Genomic DNA, 20,429 nt, shown 5'->3' on the forward strand with positions numbered 1-20,429 from the left:
GGGCACAGTCAGAAGCGCGGGAGGGTGAGAGAATTCACCAGAGCCAGAGCTGGGAGCAGAGCAGGCAGAAGGACCGAAGTACACTGCTGAGGGGAGCAGCGGGCGGCAGGAGGGGTCTGAGTGCCATGTGGGACCCTCCTCCAGTGGCCGGGGAGCAGCCGGGGATCGAACCGGCGCTGCAGAGGCTGCGGGCAGCTTCGCAACCCAGCGCTCAACCGCTGCGCCACCGGGGAGGCCCTCCAGACACTTTCTTGACCCACCAAGAGCCCAGTGCTGGTCCGTGGGGCCAATTCCCAGAGGGGAGGCAGCCCCGTCCTCCTGGCCGTCCTCCGTGGCTTCTCCCGCGGCGCTTACTAGCAAATCCTGCGGGGGCCTGTCTTCTCTGCCAGGTTTCTAGTCTCCAGGCTCCAGGCCACAGTTCTGGGCACACTCTAACCCCAGTGAGGTTCCAAAGAGAATTTCACCCTTCTGAGCAGACAGCTTGTTAGAAACCCAGTGCCCAACACAGAATAAACCGTTTTAAGTTTCCCCTTGGCACGAAGGACCCGAGTGACTTTGTGCTTTGTGCTTCCAAGACCTGCCCGGCTGTCCTCTCCAACACTGCAGGGCCGCGGTGCTGTGGGTCCTGGCACTGGTCAGTGCCTGGGGCTCCCAAACCCGCCCCCCAATGTTCCCAAGCGTCTGGCCGCTTGGTCGTAGCAGGAATGAAGGCAGGGGTGCTGGGTGGGGGGCGCGCATCCACAGTAGTGGGGAATAACATCACCACCCGAGCACTCTCAGATGACAGCACACATGTTTATAAGTGTGAGAGTGAATCGCCAGCGTGAGCTCTAAGGTATTTTAAAAGTGGTTGCCTTGGAGAGTGGGCAGATGCGTATTCTCCTCAGTACTGTTGTCATTTCAAATTGTCTAAGAATTTTTTTTGCTAAATGTGAAAATGGGACAATGTAACTTGACCGGTGGCAGTGAGTGGCCGCTGCAGTGGGGAGTGGGCCGCCTCGGGGCCGGGACCATATGGGCTGGCCAGCTGCCCATGCCCGCCTTCCCTGAGGGACATTTAAGTCGAGTGCAGAGTGAGGCAACGGAGGCCTGAGGGTCGACCCCCAGTTCCATTCCCAGAGTCAGCAGGAAGAACTGCAGGCCCATCTGCAGGGGCCGCCGGGAGCCCCTTGCCCACCTCTGTGCTATTGCAGGTGGCGCTGGTGTTCCCCAACAGCGACCCCGCTGCCTTCATGGTCGCCTTCTACGGCTGTCTCCTGGCGGAGCTGGTTCCCGTGCCCATAGAAGTGCCCCTGACCAGGAAGGTGAGCCCAACTGCCTGTCCCCAGCTGCTGTCTCACTGCAGGGCCATGTGCTGGCTGTGGCCGGAGCAGCTGGGCAGGGCTGCAGCTGCTCAGCCTCCACTCCTGTCCCACCTGGGGGTGGGGGGTGTGCTCCAGGGTTCCCCAGCAGGACAGTCAGCTCTGCTCCCCCAGTGAACAGTTGGGATCTGACAAGATGTTAAACATTTCCTCAAAATCATGTGCTGTTGGCACCGCTTCTGCTCGGGGCACCGCGTCTGCTGACTCCTCAGCAATGGCTGATGTACGAGACACTCATCCTGTCCACATCTCAGTGGCTTTGCCACTGAGGCCTGGCTTGGTGGGGACTCGTGTGTCTGGGCTGCCGCTGCATGCCAGGTCATGTCGGTGGTCTGGTCACCGTGAAGCCTCGGGTTGGCTCGCCTTGTGCCAGGAGGGTGCAGGCCCTGCCCAGGGTCCTCGGCTTGAGTGGGGTGTGCTGACCACACCCACGTTTTGCAAAAGGGCAATAGGCGAGCAGACGCTTGGACACTGGAATCACCAGGGCGGAGTGAGACGGACACACCAGCCCTGGGAGACTGGACATTAGGAGTGTTCATGAGGGGCTGGCGCTGGCTGGCTGGCCCTGCACACTGGCCATGCGTCTCAGCCACAGCTTGAGCTGGGGCTTCCCTGCTGCTGAATTTGGGTTAAAATGCCACTAAATGTTGTTGGTGAGAAAACCTCTGTTAGTCCAGACTCTCCGGTCACTGAGGTCTGTCCTTTACAATGCAGAAGCAGCTACTCGGTTCTCTTCTTATGGAGCAGGTGCCGCAGGAGGGTGGCCTGGGGGGGCTCTCAGCAGGGAGCAGGGAAGTTTCCCTTTGGGCCTTACCCCTCCCGGCCTCACCCCTGCCTGCCTGTCTCCTCAGGACGCAGGCAGCCAGCAGGTGGGCTTTCTACTCGGCAGCTGCGGGGTCACCTTGGCCCTGACCACAGATGCATGTCAGAAGGGCCTGCCCAAGGCACAGACTGGAGAAGTGGCCACTTTCAAAGGTGGGCGGAGCAGGGAGAGGGGCAAAGGAGGGGGAGACGAGCCTGGTGGGAGCTGGGTGTGGGGCCAGGTGGGGCCATGTGTGGGGGTTGTGGGCAGGGCTGGGTGGGATGTGGCCAGGCGTGGCAGGGTCATGTGCCAGGGCTGGGTCCAGGGTGGGTGGGGCCAGGTGTCAGGTGGTGGTGGGGCAGGGGCGGGGCGAGGCTGGGAAGGGGTGGTGCTGGATGCTGGTTTGAGGCCTTGGGGCTCTCCCTTCTCACTGTCACCAGCAGAGGCACCTGCCAAGTTAGAGACCAGTCAACAGAAGTAAAGTGAGACCAACTTGCGATTCTGGGCACGCGGAGCTGGGCCCTGTGTGGGGTGTGGGGTGAGGCCCCCGCTGTGATCCCCCTCCTATGCCCCTGCAGGATGGCCCCCCCTTGCCTGGCTGGTGACCGATGGGAAGCATCTGGCCAAGCCCCCCAAGGACTGGCACCTGCTGACCCCGGAGGCAGGGCCCGGGGTGGCCTACATCGAGGTGGGTGCAGGCTGGGGGGCGGGTTGTGTCCCGGCTCCGCTGGGGCCCTCAGCCTCCCCTCATGGTCCCTGGGCTGGGCGGCTGTGAGGCCGCGCAAGCACCTGCTTCTGCAGGTGTCTTCTCTGGAGTCAGGCCCCCTGGGATGGGGGCTGAGGCCGGGGGTGGCCCAAGGGGTTGGGCGGTGGCCTGTCTGTCCGTGTGGCCTCCAGGAGCGCCGTGTAATGAAGCCTCCTACCAAAATCATGCAGTACAAGACCAGCAAGGATGGCAGCACGGTGGGTGTGACCGTGTCCCACCGCTCCCTGCTCGCACAGTGCCGGGCGCTCACCCAGGCCTGCGGCTACTCAGAAGGTGAGGTATGGGGTGCCCTGGGGGCCCTCCAGGCTCTGCCCGAGTCCGGCGGTGGCCGGGCCTGCGCTCATCACAGGCATGTGTCCCTTGGCTCCGCCGTCCCCCTGGCCAGTGCTGTGGGTCTGGCCGGGAGCCAGGAGGCGGTGCCCGCACACAGCGGGACGAGTTGAGGGCACTGCTGAGCAGCCCCAGTGATTTTCTTGCATTGTGCTGCTAGAGTTGAGCAAAACAGGAACTGAACTGAACGCTGGTTTGAGATACCTAAATCTGGGCACCTAAAAGCAAGAGAAGAAAAAGGGATTTAGATTTTAATAGTTTCAAAACTTAGGCCTGTCAGGCTCCTTCCTTGGTTGTCTGTCAGAATTAGGTGATTCTGATAATGGGGTGAGGGGCACTCAGTCAGTGCTCACTGGGCCCCTCCCCTGCTCGCAGCCCCTCGCCCGGCTCTGCGCCAGAGCGGCATGTGGACCGCGCTGTTGCACGCCTCGATTGGTTTCCCAGACCAGGCATGGATTGCGGGGACGTGGGGGGGCGGGGGACGGTGCTCATGCTCCGGGGCTGCGGTGCCAGCGCAGCCGCGTGGGCACCTGTGAGAGTGGGTCACGAAGGGGTCATGCTGTTTAACCATCTTTGTCCACTTTCAGCTGAAACGTTAACCAACGTGCTGGATTTCAAAAGGGAGGCTGGCCTGTGGCATGGGGTGCTGACAGTGAGTGTCCACGCCAGGAGGCACTACGCTTTGCCCCCACACGGCACCCACCCCCCACCCTTGCCTCTACCTTGTGGCTGGTCTGTCCCCTATGGCTCCTCCCCCGCCCTCCTCTGCCCCCGGGGCTGGCCTGTCCCCCTGGGCGCCCCCACTCAGCCTGTCCCTTTCCAGAGCGTTATGAACAGGATGCACGTGATCAGCATCCCATATGCACTGATGAAGGTGAACCCCCTCTCCTGGATCCAGAAAGTGTCCTCTCATAAAGGTAACCCCCCCACACTCACCCCTCCCCGGGTCAGCTGTCAGTTGTTGAGAGAAGCGTGATAGCTGCACGCCCACTGCGGGTGTGGGCCGGGAGCCCTGGATGGCCAGGTTTGCTGGTCAGGCCCCGGGGCCCGGCCTGTGGTGCGGGGCCCCTTTGTGCTTCCTGTGTGCAGGGATGGCTGTGTGCAGCTCAGCCCTCAGGGAGCTCCCTCAAGGTCCTGCTTCATGGCGGGAAACTGGCCTGGCCAGGGACATGGCAGGTGCTGCCCACTGGCCAGCCCCGGCTCTGGTCGGCATGGGCTCGCGGCTCAGGGAATCACAGCCTGAGGCGAAGGGCCGAGCGGGGCAGAGGAGCTGCCGGGGACTCAGGCTCAGCGCCTGAGCCTGGGCCCCTGGGGTCAGTAGCTGCACAGACTACGCCCATGTGGCCGTGCCTGAGACACAGGTGCCTGTGTTCCCTGCAGCCCAGGTGGCCCTGGTGAAGTCCCGTGACATGCACTGGTCTCTCCTGGCGCAGCGGGGCCAGCGGGACGTCAGCCTCAGCTCGCTGCGCCTGCTGATCGTGGCCGACGGCGCCAACCCTTGTGAGTCTGCCCTGGCCTTTGCTTGAGGCCGCAGGGACCACCACTGGACGCCGTTCCTGCCTGCCTGCAGCTGCCCTGGGCCTGGCGGGAGGTGGACTCAGGCCCCTCGGTCTTGGGCTGGAGGCTCGTGTGGCTCTGGGCTGAGCTTTGGGCAAAGTTTCCAGCGTCTTGTTTGCTGGCACGTGTGTGTTTCCTGGCCACAGCTCCACCCGCGAGCGCTGGCCCATGCTGAGGGCCTGGCATCGCAGAGGGACGTGGCCGCCTAGTGCCGAGCCCTGCAGCTCCGTCACCACTCATGCCCGTTCGCCAGGGTCCATCTCCTCCTGCGATGCATTCCTCAACGTCTTTCAGGCCAGGGGGCTGAGGCCGGAGGTCATCTGTCCCTGCGCCAGCTCCCCAGAGGCGCTGACGGTCGCCATCCGCAGGTACGCCTGCCCACCGCACCGCGGGAGTGCCCCTGCCTGGCCTGCGCGCATGGGAGATACCCCACCCTTTGTGTGACAGCCGCCTGGCCCTGCCCCCCGCGTGCCTCTCGCCCTGCCATGCCGGGTTTGGCCCAAGGTGCTGTTGGAGAAACACTGGCACCTGGGTTGCACTGCAGCCACCCACGGCGTCCACTGTGCCAGCTTCAAGCCGGAGGTCGCGTCCTGGGCTGCAGCGCATGCTGGGTGGTCAGGAGCTGGGCTGGGCCCCGTCGAGCAGACATGACTGGTCGGCCATCTGGGACCTCCCCTCCAGTGCGGCCCCCAGCTCAGGGTGCAACGTCCTCAAGTGCCTTCTGTGCTCCTGGCTGCCCACGGCCCCAACGGGGCCTCTACTCTAGCTGGCAGCCCCTTGGCCCCCTGCTCTGTGGTCAGAGGCCCAGATGAGGGAGCCCCCGAGTGTGGTGCTGGGGCCAAGGCCATGGCTGACTGGAGCTGCTGCTGCCTGTGGCCAGTGCTGCGGCCCACGCCTGGGTTCTTCTCCAGGCCGCCTGAGCTGGGAGGCCCTCCCCCGAGGAAAGCTGTCCTGTCGATGAACGGGCTCAGCTATGGTGTCATCAGAGTCGACACGGAGGAGAAGCTGTCTGTCCTCACTGTCCAGGACGTGGGGCAGGTGATGCCTGCAGGTGAGGGTGCCCCGGACAGTGGGCCCCGGGGTCACACACCAGGCTGCCCTAGGGGGTGTGTTTGGTGATCCTTGGGGGGCTGGGAGGCGGGGCCTTCGGGGGAGGGATAGTGCACGGGCTAGGGGGCCTGCACTTGTGCATGGGACAGGGCAGAGCTGAGGTGCCGCACAGTCTTGAGGGCTCCTCAATGAACCCGTGCCCTGGAGGGTGCGGGGAGCGATCGCCGGCCGGGCACATCCGCAGGTCCCTCTGCAGCTCGGGGCCCGGCCTTCTCTCTGCTGAGCATGTCCCACGTTGGAGACGAGAAGGTGGCCATGGTCAGCGGCAGGGGCCTCCTTGGGCTGGGCAGGTCACTCAGCCACCCTGAGGGCTGCGGTCCCACCACTGGCCCCTGTGGAGGGGCTCTGGGGACCTGGCTGGGCAGGTGGGGTGGTGGCAGGAGCACCCGGCCAGGGCCCGCCCAGCCACACTCAGGAGGGCAGGAAGTGGGGTTCCGTCAGCTGGGGTGGGGCTGCCCAGAGCCCACCAGACCCCAGTGTGCAGTAGCCAGAGGGTGTGTATGGGCCTCCTGCAGGGGCACAGGGGGCGGGGCGGAGCGCCAGCGGGGCGCGGGTGTGGCGGGGCACGTCTTGGTGGAGGGGCCCAGGAACTGCACCCTCCGCTCACGACTGCGGCCTCCCGTTCCAGCCCGCGTGTGCGTCGTGAAGGTGGATGGGGCCCCGCTCCTCTGCAAAACAGACGAAGTTGGGGAGATCTGCGTGGACTCCAGCGGCACCGGTTCGGCCTACTACGGGCTGCTCGGCATCACGAGGACCATCTTTGAGGTGGGTGCGACTGGCCCCTGCAGCCTGGACTCCCCCGCGAGGCGGGCGCGGACCAGGGGCTGGTGCTGCGATGGTCAGGCTGGTCCCCCGAGGGTGCCCCTCAGTGCACACGGCACAGGCAGGGCCTGAGGGTCCGAGCCGGAGGCCAGTCAGTGGGCAGCACCAGTGGCCTCTCCTAGGGCTCACAGCGTCTCAGCGCCTGCCCTCTGCAGCTGCGCTGGGCGGGTAGTACCCGCTGGGCCCTGCTGGCTGGGGGTGCTGCTTCGTGGGCTGTGGCCTGACTGTTGCCCTGCTGCAGACTGTCCCGGTCACGGCAGAGGGCACACCTGTCTCCGAGAGGCCTTTCACCAGGACCGGGCTGCTGGGCTTCGTGGGGCCTGTGAGTAGCCCCGTGGGTGTGTGGGCTGCGGGCGTGGGGCGCAGTCCCAGCTTGTTCTGAGTTCCATGTAGTGGCAGGTGTGGGGCTCCTTCCGTCCCGCCACTTGGGACTGAGTTCTCAGGGGCCCTTCCCGGCTTCCGGGGGTGTTGGGCAGTGCCTGGGTGTTGGGCAGTCACTCTCAAAGGAGGGCGGGTCACCAGCGCCTTGGGCACCCGGAGCCCCGTCCAGCAGGACGGCTGTGACGAGAGCCTGCCCAGAGCGCCCCTCAGTCTGGGGGCCGTGCACATGGCTGCACAGGCCCTGCTCCCGGCTGTGCCCCAGCTCTGCTGACCATGCTCTGGGTGCCCCCTCACGCCACACCCGCTGCTGGTTGTAGGACCCCTCGTCCACAGCTGCCCTGCCCGAGCTCAGAGGGTCAGCGCGTGTTCGGGGTGTGCCGGCAGCATGGGAGCCTGACCACAGGGCCCGCTTGGGCTCCCTAACTGCCGTCCTTGCCTTCAGGACCACCTGGTCTTTGTCGTGGGCAAGCTGGACGGGCTGATGGTGGTTGGCGTCCGCAGACACAATGCAGACGATGTTGTGGCCACTGCGCTGGCCGTGGAGCCCATGAAGTTTGTCTACAGAGGCAGGTGATGCCCTCTCCCCATGCCGGCACTGCAGGGCCCAGAGCCTGCTCTGCCACAGCTAGGCTAGCGGAGGCCTGGGTGCCCCCCAGGGGAGTGGCGGGCAGCGGGACAGGAGGTGTCAGGGCCAGACCGTGGTCTGAGCAGAGAGCAGCGTCGACCCGGGGAGCAAACTGGTGGGTGGCCACCGGCCGGCACTTCCCCAGGAGCAAAGAAACAGTTTAAATAACGGGGGTGGGGGTGGGGCGTCCCAAGGGCAGGTGTGGGCGGAGCCGCCACATGGGAGGTTGAGGGCAGTCTGTGCCCGCCAGAGGGAGGGCCAGGGAGGGCATGTCCACACTAGGCTGTAGGGCCATGGAGAAAGGTCCACGCCAGGAAGCTCCTCCCCCACAGGGAAAAGCCTCACCAGCCCCAGTGTGGACAGGAGGGTGTGGATGGATACCTGCCCGTGGGGGCCGTTGCCTGTCAGGCAGGTGGGGCTGTGCGGACTTCAGGGCGCCCAGGCTAGCCCTCGGGACTCCAGATGTGACTTTTGCGAAGCACGCGCTCCGCTCGGCCTTAAAAGTGTCCTCTTAAGACGCGTGCCGGGGCTTTGCCGGTGTGGACCCCTGTGCCTCAGTGAGTCTAAGCTGGGCTGGGAGCAGGGTGGCCCCAGCCGCCAGGTGGTCATGCGCCCTGCCCCCCAGGATCGCCGTGTTCTCCGTGACGGTGCTTCACGACGACCGGATCGTGGTGGTGGCCGAGCAGCGCCCGGACGCCTCGGAGGAGGACAGCTTCCAGTGGATGAGCCGCGTGCTGCAGGTGGGCCCTGGGCCGGCGTGTAGCGCCTGCCCGCTCCATCCCCACTGCCCTGGCGGCTGGGCACCCCCTCCTCCTCCAGGCTCCTCCTGTGGCTGCCACAGCCCTTGTGTCTGCTCACACCTGGGAGGCCGCAGGTGCCAGAGCCCCCGTGCCGGCCCCTCGGGTCGAGTGGGCGCCTCACGGTGCAGCATGGGCCTGGGTTCCAACTCGCGCCCCCATGCGTGACTCCCAGGTTGTGTCGGGAGCGTTTCAGACACACCCCACATGGAGGGTGGCACAGGCGCCTACAGCTCACTCAGCAGCCCCTCCGTGCCCGCAGCGCCCCACCCCACCCCACCCCACGGCGCCACACACCTGTGTCCTGCCTGCCCTGCCAGCTGCCCGCGCCCCATCCCACCCTGTGATGCCACGCCGGCCCCCTGGGCCCTGAGGCTCAGCGCCTGCCCTCGCTCCCCCGCCCAGGCCGTGGACAGCATCCACCAGGTGGGCGTGTACTGCCTGGCCCTGGTTCCGGCCAACACCTTGCCCAAGGCGCCGCTTGGCGGCATCCATGTCTCTGAGACCAAGCAGCGCTTCCTGGAGGGCCTGCTGCACCCCTGCAGCGTGCTCATGTGCCCTCACGCCTGCGTCACCAACCTGCCCAAGCCGCGCCAGAAGCAGCCAGGTCAGCTTGCGGCACAGCACGTCTGTCCCCCTCAGGCCGGCGCCCCGGGGCCCCCGAGGTGGGTCCCTGAGCGGGGAGGGTGGCCCTACTTTGCTGCCCAGCGGCTCCACCTGCCCGCAGCTGACCTGGGGGTCGGCTGGCCCCGTGGCTCCGGAGTCGCTGAACCCCTGGGCCGGTGACCCCCAGGTTGGTGACCCGCGGCCGGCTCGGGCCGTGGCCGCCCCCGCGGCAGGGGTCCTACCCCACGGCCCCCCGGGGTCCAGGCGCGCCCGGAAGGGCCGGTTTCCCTGGCGTGGAGGGCGGTGAAGCGCGTGGAGAGCTGAGCCGGGCGGGGCGCCCTTCCCGCCAGAGACGCCCCGGCCCGGCCCGGCCCGGCCGCCGGGTCTCCCCGGGGCTGCAGCCTCACGGCGCCCCTTTCCAGAGGTCGGGCCCGCCTCCATGGTCGTGGGGAACCTGGTCGCGGGCCGGAGGATCGCGCAGGCCGCGGGCCGGGAGCTGGCGCACCTGGAGGACAGCGACCAGGCGCGCAAGGTGAGGCGCCGGGAGGGGGGCGGGGGGGCGCCGGGAGGGGGGGCGGGGGGGGCGCCGGGAGGGGGGGCGGGAGGGGGGCGGGGAGGGCCGGGAGGGGGGGCGGGGGGGCCGGGAAGGGGGGCGGGGGGGGCGCCGGGAGGGGGGGCCGGGAGGGGGGCGGGGGGGCGCCGGGAGGGGGGGCGGGGGGGGCGCCGGGAGGGGGGGCGGGAGGGGGGCGGGGAGGGCCGGGAGGGGGGCGGGGGGGCGCCGGGAGGGGGGGCGGGGGGGGCGCCGGGAGGGGGGGCCGGGAGGGGGGCGGGGGGGCGCCGGGAGGGGGGGCGGGGGGGGCGCCGGGAGGGGGGGCGGGAGGGGGGCGGGGAGGGCCGGGAGGGGGGCGGGGGGGCGCCGGGAGGGGGGGCGGGGGGGGCGCCGGGAGGGGGGGCCGGGAGGGGGGGCGGGGGGCGCCGGGAGGGGGGCCGGGAGCAGGGCAGGGGGGGGCGCCGGGAGGGGGGCCGGGCCCCGCCGCGCGCCGACGCCCCTCTCCGCGCAGTTCCTGTTCCTGCCCGACGTGCTGCAGTGGCGCGCGCACGCCACGCCCGACCACCCGCTGTTCCTGCTGCTCAACGCCAAGGTGAGGCCCGCGGGGGTGGGGGAGGGCGCCGCCCCCCCGGCCCCGCCCTCCGGCGCCGCCCCCCCCACCCTGCCGCCCCTTGGCCCGGCCCGCCCCCTCTGGCCCCGGCCCCGCCCCCGCCCGCCAGGCCCCGCCCCTCCGGCCCCGCCCCTCCGGCCCCGCCCCCTGCCTCCGGCCTCACCCCCGTCCCGCTCCCCCGGCCCCACCCCCCTCCGCCTGTCCCTCCGCCCCGGCCCCTCCGGCTCCGCCCCCAGCCTGCCCGGCCCCGCCCCCTCCGGGCTCTCGGGCCCCGCCCTGCCCGCCCCCACAGTCCCCCAGCAGCTGCTGGTGGGCGGTCCTCAAAGGTTGGGGTGCTGGAGAGGCTCCCCTATTCCAAATCCTTGCAGGCTTTTGCTCAGAGCCCTTCCCCAGCCTCGCTGCCTTGCGGGTCGTCTGCTTTTAGGACCCTCTTTAGGTCCTGGGCGCACCTTCCACCTGGGAGGCGGCGGCGCCGGGCCGGGCGGTGTCCCGGGACAGCAGGTCCGGCTGTCGGGTGGGTGTGGGGCGGCCAGCGAGGAGTCTGGTCCAGTTGTGCAGCCCCCAGACGGCTCACTCACCCTTGGGAGCGCAGGAGGGACGCAGGGGCTGCAGGGCCGGCCTGGGGGGCACAGGCAGGGAGCTGGCTCAGGCCACGTGGCCCAGCAGGGACACTGCAGCAGCCCCCAGGGCAGGAGCCTTTGCAGGGGGTGGGCTGCAGCCTGAGGCTGGGGCCGCTAGGCAGCTGGGGCTTCCTGGCATGGACTTGCGTGTCTGGACGAGGTGGGGTGGGGCGGGCGTGCAGCGTGGTGGCCTCGGTCTCAGGAAGACTTGTTGGCGTATTGCTCCTTACGTCACTTTGAAGTATTTTGCCAAAAGGCCAACGTGCTCCTGTTCCCCCTGGTCTCTGACTGGCCTAGGGCAGTGGCTGCCAGTGTCTCAGCTGCCCGGGGCCTGAGCTCTGTGTTTTGAGGGGCAGGGACGGGTTGTGTGTGCCTGGTGGCCACTCCATGCTGACCCTCTGATGGCCGCCAGGGCACTGTCACTAGCACCGCCACCTGTGTTCAGCTGCACAAGAGGGCAGAGAGGGTGGCCGCTGCTCTAACAGAGAAGGCGAGGCTGAGCATCGGGGACCACGTGGCCTTGGTGTACCCCCCAGGTGAGTACGTGCAGCACAAGAGATCGCTGCTCCTCACGGGGCCAGTGCCTGCGTGTGGCCACAGCCAGCCACACAGGGTAGACCCGGACCTCCACACCCTGACCTCTTACAGCCTGATCCTTGCACCTCTGACGTTTTACACCCTGACCTTCACACTCTGACCCTTTGCACCCGTGTTTCTGGCCGTCAGCACCCAGTGGGGTGCACATACCCCTGGGCCCTGCATGCCTGCCTCCCTGCGCCTCGAGGGAGCGGGGACTCCCTCCATGGGTGCACCCGGCAGAAGTCAGTGACAGCAGAGCAGCCACCATGTGGGCACAGACTTCGGCCTCTGCAGTGCCCCAGGCCCAGCTGCGCACTCCTGGGGGGTAGAGGGAGAGGCCAAGGCTTCCTCCGCTGGTGGATCCCTGCCCCCGAGGCTGCAGGAGGGGGTTGCCGGCATGGGGGCTGCACGGGGGTGAGGCGGCAGGTCCAAGACTGCCATGGTAACTCCCCTTTTGCCTGCGCCCGGTCCCTGTGTGTCTTCCTCGCGGGCGCGCGCCAGCTGACCTGGGCCTCTTGTGTGCAGGCGTGGACCTCATCGCCGCCTTCTACGGCTGCCTGTACTGCGGTTGCGTGCCCGTCACTGTGCGCCCCCCTCACCCCCAGAATCTTGCTACCACGCTGCCTACTGTCAAGATGATCGTGGAGGTGTGTGGGCATTGGGCTGCGTGGGAGGTCCTGGGGAGCCCCCGCCTCCAGCGCCTCAACCCTGTGCCCTGCAGGTCAGCCAGGCCGCCTGCGTCCTCACCACGCAGGCCATCATGCGGCTGCTCAGGTCCAAGGAGGCTGCCGCTGCTGTGGACGTCCGGACCTGGCCGACCATCTTGGACACAGGTGGGTGCCGTGCAGCAGAGCGTGCTGGCCCCAATGGAAAGGGTGCCGTGCTGGTGGGAAGCAGAGCCCTGTGCAGGGTGTGCCCAGGTTGCCTCCTGGCCCCTGTGGCTACAGACGCACACTCACATCCCTCGTCCTGTCACTGGCCAACCCTGGGTGGCGAGGGCTGGGCCTGGGCTCGTGCCGGCCTCTGCTGCCCTCCCCACCAGTGTCCCTGGCCTGGCCCCCCCGTGGGCTCTGCTGGTGGTTCGGGGCGCACGCCTGTGAGCTTCCGCCCTCACTCCTGGGCCCTTTTTTTTTTTTTTTTTTTCACCCCTGGCACCTTCTGAGGGAGCTCAGGGCCGCCTGCCATTCCCACTGCAGGGAGCTGGTTGGGGACACCGGGTGGGGCCCACAGTCCCACTGTCTTCCTGGTCACTGCCCAGTGGGCCAGCCCTTCCCACCTCACCAAGTACCCATTTGGTCATAGCTGCCCCGTGTGGGTCTTCGAGGGCAGGAGGAGGCCACAGAGCAGGCGCCTGCGGGTCAGTGATGCTCGGTCCTGGCTCTGCAGCCTCGCCAGCCCCTCGACCTTGCTGGGCAGGGTGGCCCAGGTGGTGGCCTCTCCCCGGCGCTCAGCGTCCTTGGAGGCTGAAGGAGGTGGCGGCCAAGGCGCCGTTGCTGCACCCTCCCCAGGGACACGCGTCTCTCCCCATGCACAGATGACCTCCCCAAGAAGAAGGTGGCCGGTGTCTTCAGGCCCCCGACACCAGATGTGCTTGCATACCTGGACTTCAGCGTGTCCACCACGGGGATACTCGCGGGGGTGAAGGTGAGACTTGCCCACACCCACTGGAGTCCAGGGCTCAGGCTGAGCACAGCAGCCCAGTTGAGTGGGCCGGGACATCACCCTTGAGGCATCAGGCTATGTCTGGCCTGGTGGCAGCACTTACGAGCAGCCAGCTGCTCTCCGGGGTCTGCAGCCCCTGCCCCTGAGCCTTGGCGGGGTGCCCCGTGTGCAGTGTTGGGTGTCACTCAGCTGTGCTGAAGGGGTAAATCTGTGTGGCCTTGGACGGCTGGTGTCTTCTCCTCCCTTCTCACCACCGAGCGGCCTTCCACACACCCCCAGACATCCCGCGCCCCCCAAGATGTCCCGCACCCCCCCAGATGTCCTGCACTCCCCCCAGATGTCGCATGCTGCCACGAGTGCCTTATGCCGCTCCATCAAGCTGCAGTGTGAGCTGTATCCCTCCAGACAGATCGCCATCTGCCTCGACCCCTACTGTGGCCTTGGCTTCGCCCTGTGGTGTCTGTGCAGGTGAGAGAGGCAGAGGACTCAGGTGAGCGCAGGTAGGGTGTAGAGGTGCGTGCACAGATGAGTGTACAAGTGAGGACAGGTAGGATATGCAGGTGAGTGTGCAAGAAAGGTGTATAGATAAGTGCAGGTACTGTACAGAGGTGAGTGTACAGGTGAGTGCAGGTAGGGCATATAGATGAGTATGCAGGTGAATACGCAGGTGAGTACAGGTAGTGTGCACCGGCACCCTGTTGGCCCACTTGCTGGGGTGCTGCTTCTCTAGGTTTTAGATTTTCACTGTTAGGGCATGTTTCTGAGGCTGTGGCTGAGGGCCCAGGGTAGGTCTCTGGGGGTGAGGGTGGCAGAGCGGCACTGCACTCGGGGAGCACGAACACTTGGGGCCTGCACAGCTGTGGCCCAGAATACAGCAGAGCTTTCAGAGTAGACCCCGGGTCCCCAGCGCTGGGTCCCAGGAGACCCGGGCCTCTGCCTTCAGGTGGGGCCCAGATCGTGCAGGCAGATGGTGCCTTGCCCGGCTGGGGTGACCGCGGACCCGCTGGGCTGAGCTGTTGTCCCCACAGCGTCTACTCAGGGCACCAGTCGGTGCTGGTGCCCCCGCTGGAGCTGGAGAGCAATGTGGCCCTGTGGCTGTCGGCTGTCAGTCAGTACAAGGCCCGCGTCACCTTCTGCTCCTACTCGGTGATGGAGGCCTGCACCAGGGGCCTGGGCACGCAGACTGGCGTCCTCAGGGTAAGCGTGGGCTCCGGGCCAATGCCCTGCAGGCACCACTGGCGGTCTCTCCTGGGCCGGGGCACTGGGTGCCACGTTACTTGCAGTGGGAGAAGACGGCCTGGGGGGGTTGCCTGGGGGCAGGCGTGGGGCTCCCTGGGTGGCCGGGCCAGGGCGGTGTGGGTCGCCCCGGGCCTGGGCTCAGGCTGTCCCCCGCCTGTAGACGAAGGGGGTGAACCTGTCCTGCGTGCGCACCTGCATGGTGGTGGCGGAGGAGCGGCCCCGCATCGCGCTGACACAGTCCTTCTCCAAGCTCTTCAAGGACCTGGGCCTGCCTGCCCGCGCGGTCAGCACCACCTTCGGGTGCAGGGTCAATGTGGCCATCTGCCTGCAGGTGAGGCCGCCCGACGGCCGGGAGGGTCCGTTGTGCGACGGCGACCCTTGTGCTTCAGAGCAAGGGCAAGCGCGCGTGTCCTCGCTGCCCGGCCCGTGCTGTGTCGGACGTGGGCGCGTCCGTCTGGACTGGCCGTTTGTGGCCAGACGTCGAGGTGCTTTCCTGGGCGGGGCGCTCGGCCCAGCGGTGGCCGTGACCTGCTTTCCCCGGCGGCTCCGCGCCCCAGCCTCGTCCGGCCTCGCCCCCGCAGGCGCCACGCAGAGGGAAAGGCCTGGCGGAAGCAGGACAGGGCTCCGCCGCCACTCTGGCCCCCGGACGCCCCTTCCTGGCATGGGCCCACGGCTGCGTGAAGAAGGCGCTGCCCGCCGGGTGCCCGCGGCCCGGCCCAGTCCGGCTCCCTCCCGCGACGCGGCCTCGCGGGGTGCTGTGGCAGGCGAGGCTGCGCCCCTCACGCCGTCGCTCTCTGTTTGTGTCTCCCGCTGTCCCCCGCTGTCCCCCGCTCTGCTGGCCTCCTTGCCCGTCAGCCCAACAGGCTGGGAAAGCTGGCTGAGCAGGTACGACCCTGGCCTCGGGCGGGGCGCAGGCGCCCCAACGGCGGCCGCCTCGTGCTGCGTGGCCGCCCCGGCCGAGGCGTCTGGCCAGGGCTCCGGCACGCGGGTGGACCTGCCGGGCGGCGAGGCTGGCCTGGCCCGGGCCGCGGCACTAGGTGCAGGCTCGGGGCCTCAGGGCGAGGCCGAGCCTTCCGGTCACCCAGGAGACGGGCTACTTCGGCCGCGAGTGGGGGTCGGCGTCACCAGGGCTGGGCGGAGAGGCCAGGCCCGGGCCGCGCCGCAGCCCGAGGCGGAGAGGGCGGGCGGGACGCGGAGAGGGGCTGGGGTTCCGCCTGCCGGCCGGGGGGAGGGGGCCGCCACGGGCAGCTGCTGCCCAGCCGGTGCTGCCTGGACACCAGGCGTCCGCTGCTCTCCCCAGGGCACGGCCGGCCCGGACCCCACGACCGTCTACGTGGACACGCGGGCCCTGCGGCACGACAGGTACGGCCCGGCCGCCGCGCCCCTCGGAGCGCCCGGAGCGGGCGGGGGACGTCAGCAGGGTGGGGAGCCTCGTCCTCGCTGCTCCCGCGGGCCCGCGGCGGTGAGAGCCCATCCCAGCGCTCCTCGCGGGGCGGAGGACGCGGGGCGCAGGACGCGGGGCGCCCGGGGACGTCCACTCGCGGCGGCCCAGCGCAGGAGCGCCGAGGCCGGGCTGCCAAGCGGCCGGAGCGGGCCTCCCTCTGGCTCCGCCTGCGCGCTCGGGCGGGACTGGGGCGGGCCATGCTCGGCGGCGCCTGTGTCTCGTGTCCTTGCGGAGCCGCGCTGGGGGTGGCTGTGTTGGGTCTTATGCAGAAGTTTCCCCTCGTTAATTTTCAGGGTGCGCCTGGTGGAACGGGGCTCCCCGCATAGCCTGCCGTTGACGGAGTCTGGAAAGGTAGAAGTGGGGTGCACACCCCGTCCTGTGCCTGCCCCGGCCGCGGCGGCCAGCCTGGGCAGAGTCTTCACGTGGCCTCTGCACTCGGCCCCCGGAGAGGGGTGGAGACATTGCCCACGCGGTCCTGGGCGAGGCCCCGGGGCCTCCGGGCAAAAGCCGCACCTGTGAGGGGGGGTGGGGGTGGTACTGCCCGGAGGGTGGGGCTTGACAGGGTTCCCGAGGGCCAGTCCGGCTGCCTCAGGGCTAGTCTTGGCCTCACATCTCTCCTGCTGCGAGGTGGGGCCAAGGGAGGAGGCCTGTGCTGACCAGAGGCAGGAATGGGCCTGCCCATCCCCCACCCCCACCCCCACCCCACCCTGACCGGGAGGGCCTGGGGTTTCGCCTGGTGCCTGGGGTCACCCAGCTGTGCCCCCACACACACATGGCACAGTGGGCCTCGGGCATCAGCGGGGCTGTGGGGTGGCTGGGGCCTCCCCAGCGGCAGCCTGGGCTCTGGTGGAAGGTGCAGGGGGCAGAGGTCAGAGCTGGGGTCCGGAGGGAGCTGGGAGGGGCAGGAGGCTGCTGCCCCCCTCTACCCCGCCCTCCCTGGGCAGAGCCCGTGTCCACCGCGGGGTCTCCGCCTCTGTGTGCTGGCTGCCATCTCCTCTGATGGTGACCAGCCTGGCTGGCTTGTGCTCAGGGCCACACAGGGAGGCCAGAGCAGACCTGGAAGAAAGGTGGTCCCATTGGGCAGCGGGCGGGGCCTGGTGCTGATGGGGCTGGAGCCTCCTCTCGCCAGCCTGCAGGTCCCGGATCCCCAAGTTTACACGTGGGGATGGGGCAGAAAGGGGGCCCAGCCCCAGCAGCCAGCTGGTCTGACCCGGTCCAGTGTGGGTCTCCGGGCCCTCCCTGAAATGCTCTCGTGGCTCCCGCTGGGCACTGGTGCCCCGTCCACCTGAGTGGCACCGAGGGTGAGGGGGTGGCTGGATGGAGGCACTGGTGGGTGGGAGGGACTTCTGCAGGTCAGGTTCCTGCCATAACTGGGGCGCTGGGGGGACTGCACTGGACAGTCCCCAGGTGGCCGGAGCAGCCGCGGGTGGCCTGTGGGCCTCACCCTCCTTGCAGGGCTCACATGGGCCCTCTGGACACCAGGAATCCGTTCTCTGGAACGGCTAATCCCACCTAAGACTCAGCTTGTCCTGTTACTTTTTGCTTCTATGGGTGTCTGAGGGGCAGCAGGCCCCTGCCTGGTCCCCCGGGGGTGTCTCCACAAGCTGCTCAGGCCTCTTCCCTTCTCTCTTGCAGATCCTTCCTGGGGTGAAGGTCATCATTGCCCACACTGAGACCAAGGGGCCCCTTGGTGACTCCCACCTGGGAGAGGTGAGCCCCAAACCCCCGCCCCCCGACTTTCTGCATAGACACGGACACGCTTGTGTTTGGGAGCAATCAGAGCTCTTTGGCTCGTTCTCCTGGCCCAGTTGTGCTCCTGGACCCTGTGTTGCTGGGCAGGATTTCAGGGTTCCTAGGATGAGCCATCCCCGGCTGCCCCACAAGCCAGGGAGCCTCAGAGTCAGGCCCTGGGAGGGATAGCAGCAGCAGAGTGCCTGCCTGCACACCCCACTGCCCTGCGCCGCTGCTCCTGCTGGGTGGGGTTGGCCCCACTGTGCAGGTGCATCTGGAACTTCTCGGGTCTCTGACATGGAGGTCTGCACGCTCTGCTTGGCCCTCTGGTGAGGGCAGCTTCGTGCTCTGGGCACCGCCCACTGCCAGGTGCAGGAGGACCATGAGGTCTGTGCTCTGGCTTCTGGCCCCGCAGACTGGGCTCAGGATGTGCAGAGCCACCTGCGCCTCCCTGTGGGCCCTCACTTAGCAGAGAGCAGGTGCCACAGGCCCTGGACCAGTCTGCTGGACCAGTGGGCCCCTGACATGGCTGCGAGGGCTCTCGTCAGGCCACCCCATTCCCTCTCAGTGCTGCAGCTGGTCTGGTGGGGCCTGGGGGGGGCAGTCTGTTTGGCGTCATGTGTGGCAGAGGGGACGGGCAGCGCCGCCCTGCTTTGGCAGGGCCTTGAGCCTGACTCAGCCAGTGTGTGAGGTCAGGACATGGCTCTCTCTGACCCACGTGGAACCCCCAGGTTCCTTTCGGAGGAGGAGAAGGGCATCCTGTGGGAGACAGGACCCTGGTTCTTGGCTGGTGTGGACCAGGTCACGGCCTCAGCCCAGGGAGCGCCTGTTCCCCTCCCCGCCCTGGGGCGTCTTCTGGCTGTGGGTTCCCCGCTGGGCTCACGGCTGGTCCTCACGCCCCCAGATCTGGGTGAGCAGCCCCCACAACGCCACCGGCTACTATACTGTCTACGGGGAGGAAGCGCTCCATGCCGACCACTTCAGCGCCCGGCTGAGTTTTGGGGACACCCAGACCGTTTGGGCGAGGACTGGCTACCTGGGCTTCCTGCGAAGAACAGAGCTCACGGACGCCAGTGGAGGTGAGGGCCGCGGGCCCTGCCCGTGCGGGGCCCTGCCCTCCAGCCCTGCAGCCCTGCCGTGGGGCGGGGACAGGCCATGCCCGGCGTTCCTCCCGGGAGCGCCGCCTCTGTCGCCGCTGGGCCGCTGCTGGACGGGGCGGCCGCGCCCCTCGCCGCCCCGCAGGCGGCAGCCGAGCCGGCCTCGCTGGGCAGCCGGAGCCGGAGGGGGAGGGTCGAAGGGCCGCTGTTGCCCAGCCCGAGTTAGGCGCGGCCGCGCGTGGGCGCCGCTGCCCCGGGGGAGCCGAGTGACGCGGGCGCGGCGCCTGGGGCGGGGCGCGGCGAGCGCGCTGAGCGGGTGCGCCCGCAGAGCGGCACGACGCCCTGTACGTCGTGGGGGCCCTGGACGAGACGCTGGAGCTGCGGGGCATGCGGTACCACCCCGTGGACATCGAGGCGTCCGTGACGCGCGCGCACAGGAGCATCGCCGAGTGGTGAGGGCGGGTCCTGCCCCGCGCCCGCCGCCCCAGGAGCCCCGCCCCCGCCCCAGGAGCCCCACCTCTCTCCCTGGAGCCCCGCCCCTCCCAGAGTCCCCTCCCAGAGCCCCGCCCCTCCCAGGAGCCCCGCCCCTCCCCAGGAGCCCCCGCCCCTCCCAGGAGCCCCACCCCTCCCAGGAGCCCCGCCCCTCTCCCCAGGAGCCCCACCTCTCTCCCCGGAGCCCCGCCCCCAGGAGTCTTACCCCTCCCAGGAGCCCCGCCCCTCCCAGAGCCCCGCCCCTCCCAGGAGCCCTGCCCCTCCCCAGGAGCCCCGCCCCCTCTCCCCAGGAGCCCCGGTCCCGCCTCCCCAAGAGCCCCGCCCCGCCCCTCCCCAGGAGCCCCGCCCCCTCTCCCCAGGAGCCCCGCCCCTCCCCAGGAGCCCCGCCCCCTCTCCCCAGGAGCCCCGGTCCCGCCTCCCCAAGAGCCCCGCCCCTGCCTCCCCAGGAGCCCCGCCCCTCCCGGGAGCCCCGCCCCCTCCCCAGGAGCCCCGCCCCGCCCCCAGGGGTCCCGCCCCGCCTCCCCCAGGAGCTCCACCGTGCAGCGGAGGGCGGACGGGGCGCCCGCGGGCGCGTGGGGTGGGCAGGGTGTCCATGCCGCTCCCGCCCATCCGCGCCGGCCGCCTGTCGCTTGTGCCCGCAGCGCCGTGTTCACGTGGACCAACCTGCTGGTGGTGGTGGTGGAGCTGGACGGGCTGGAGCAGGACGCCTTGGACCTGGTGGCGCTGGTGACGAGCGCCGTGCTGGAGGAGCACCACCTGGTGGTGGGCGTGGTGGTCATCGTGGACCCCGGCGTCATCCCCATCAACTCCCGGGGCGAGAAGCAGCGCATGCACCTGCGCGACGGCTTCCTGGCCGACCAGCTGGACCCCATCTATGTGGCCTACAACATGTGAGCGCCCGGGCTCCGAGACCCTGCGGGGCAGGGGTGCGGGCGGCTGCTCTCTGCTGTATTGCAAGTTTGCACATTTTTAGGCTAAATTTAGTTTTGGGTTTAAAGAATAGTTATTTATTCCCACATCCAACAACAAACTCACAGAGAATTTACGCTGGGAGAACAAGGTGCCCACACGTGGGCGCAACAGGGCAGCCAGCCTGGCAGAGGAGCCCTGCCCGCCTGGGCTCTGCAGCAGCCACCCGCTCACGGCTGGGGCACCGTCCTCTGCGGAGTGGGTGAGGGCTGCACCCTGATGCTTCGGAAAGAGAAACCAGCATTTAGTCTTGAACCACCGCCCTGGCTTGTACCCGCG

The 20,429-nt window shown here is 68.7% G+C and overlaps 1 protein-coding gene across 4 annotated transcripts in view; it reads left to right on the plus strand.

The window, feature by feature from the left end:
* The window catches only part of DIP2A (disco interacting protein 2 homolog A), a gene marked incomplete at both ends in the record, with an annotated part of 46,036 nt that extends 25,961 nt beyond the window's left edge, over nucleotides 1-20,075 (plus strand). For 2 of the 4 annotated variants that reach the window (XM_084232532.1, XM_084232533.1), the window contains 12 exons: nucleotides 1,194-1,304; nucleotides 2,213-2,336; nucleotides 2,742-2,851; nucleotides 3,100-3,202; nucleotides 3,847-3,911; nucleotides 4,083-4,176; nucleotides 4,640-4,759; nucleotides 5,070-5,184; nucleotides 5,728-5,867; nucleotides 6,555-6,691; nucleotides 6,990-7,070; nucleotides 7,572-7,703. In XM_084232532.1, coding sequence (XP_084088658.1) covers nucleotides 1,194-1,304; nucleotides 2,213-2,336; nucleotides 2,742-2,851; nucleotides 3,100-3,202; nucleotides 3,847-3,911; nucleotides 4,083-4,176; nucleotides 4,640-4,759; nucleotides 5,070-5,184; nucleotides 5,728-5,867; nucleotides 6,555-6,691; nucleotides 6,990-7,070; nucleotides 7,572-7,703 — 1,332 coding nt within the window. Of the gene's footprint in view, nucleotides 1-1,193; nucleotides 1,305-2,212; nucleotides 2,337-2,741; nucleotides 2,852-3,099; nucleotides 3,203-3,846; nucleotides 3,912-4,082; nucleotides 4,177-4,639; nucleotides 4,760-5,069; nucleotides 5,185-5,727; nucleotides 5,868-6,554; nucleotides 6,692-6,989; nucleotides 7,071-7,571; nucleotides 7,704-8,379; nucleotides 8,495-8,956; nucleotides 9,159-9,579; nucleotides 9,690-10,218; nucleotides 10,300-11,349; nucleotides 11,474-12,041; nucleotides 12,164-12,237; nucleotides 12,350-13,050; nucleotides 13,161-13,515; nucleotides 13,647-14,206; nucleotides 14,376-14,577; nucleotides 14,749-15,272; nucleotides 15,303-15,717; nucleotides 15,780-16,154; nucleotides 16,213-17,496; nucleotides 17,572-18,496; nucleotides 18,672-19,017; nucleotides 19,142-19,822 lie in introns of those variants that run through there. The other 2 variants (XM_084232530.1, XM_084232531.1) reach the window with 2 other exon arrangements.
* Between the last annotated feature and the right edge of the window lie 354 nt (nucleotides 20,076-20,429).

The sequence above is a fragment of the Talpa europaea genome (genome assembly GCF_964194135.1).
Source record: "Talpa europaea genome assembly, chromosome: 4".
Taxonomy (NCBI): domain Eukaryota; kingdom Metazoa; phylum Chordata; class Mammalia; order Eulipotyphla; family Talpidae; genus Talpa; species Talpa europaea.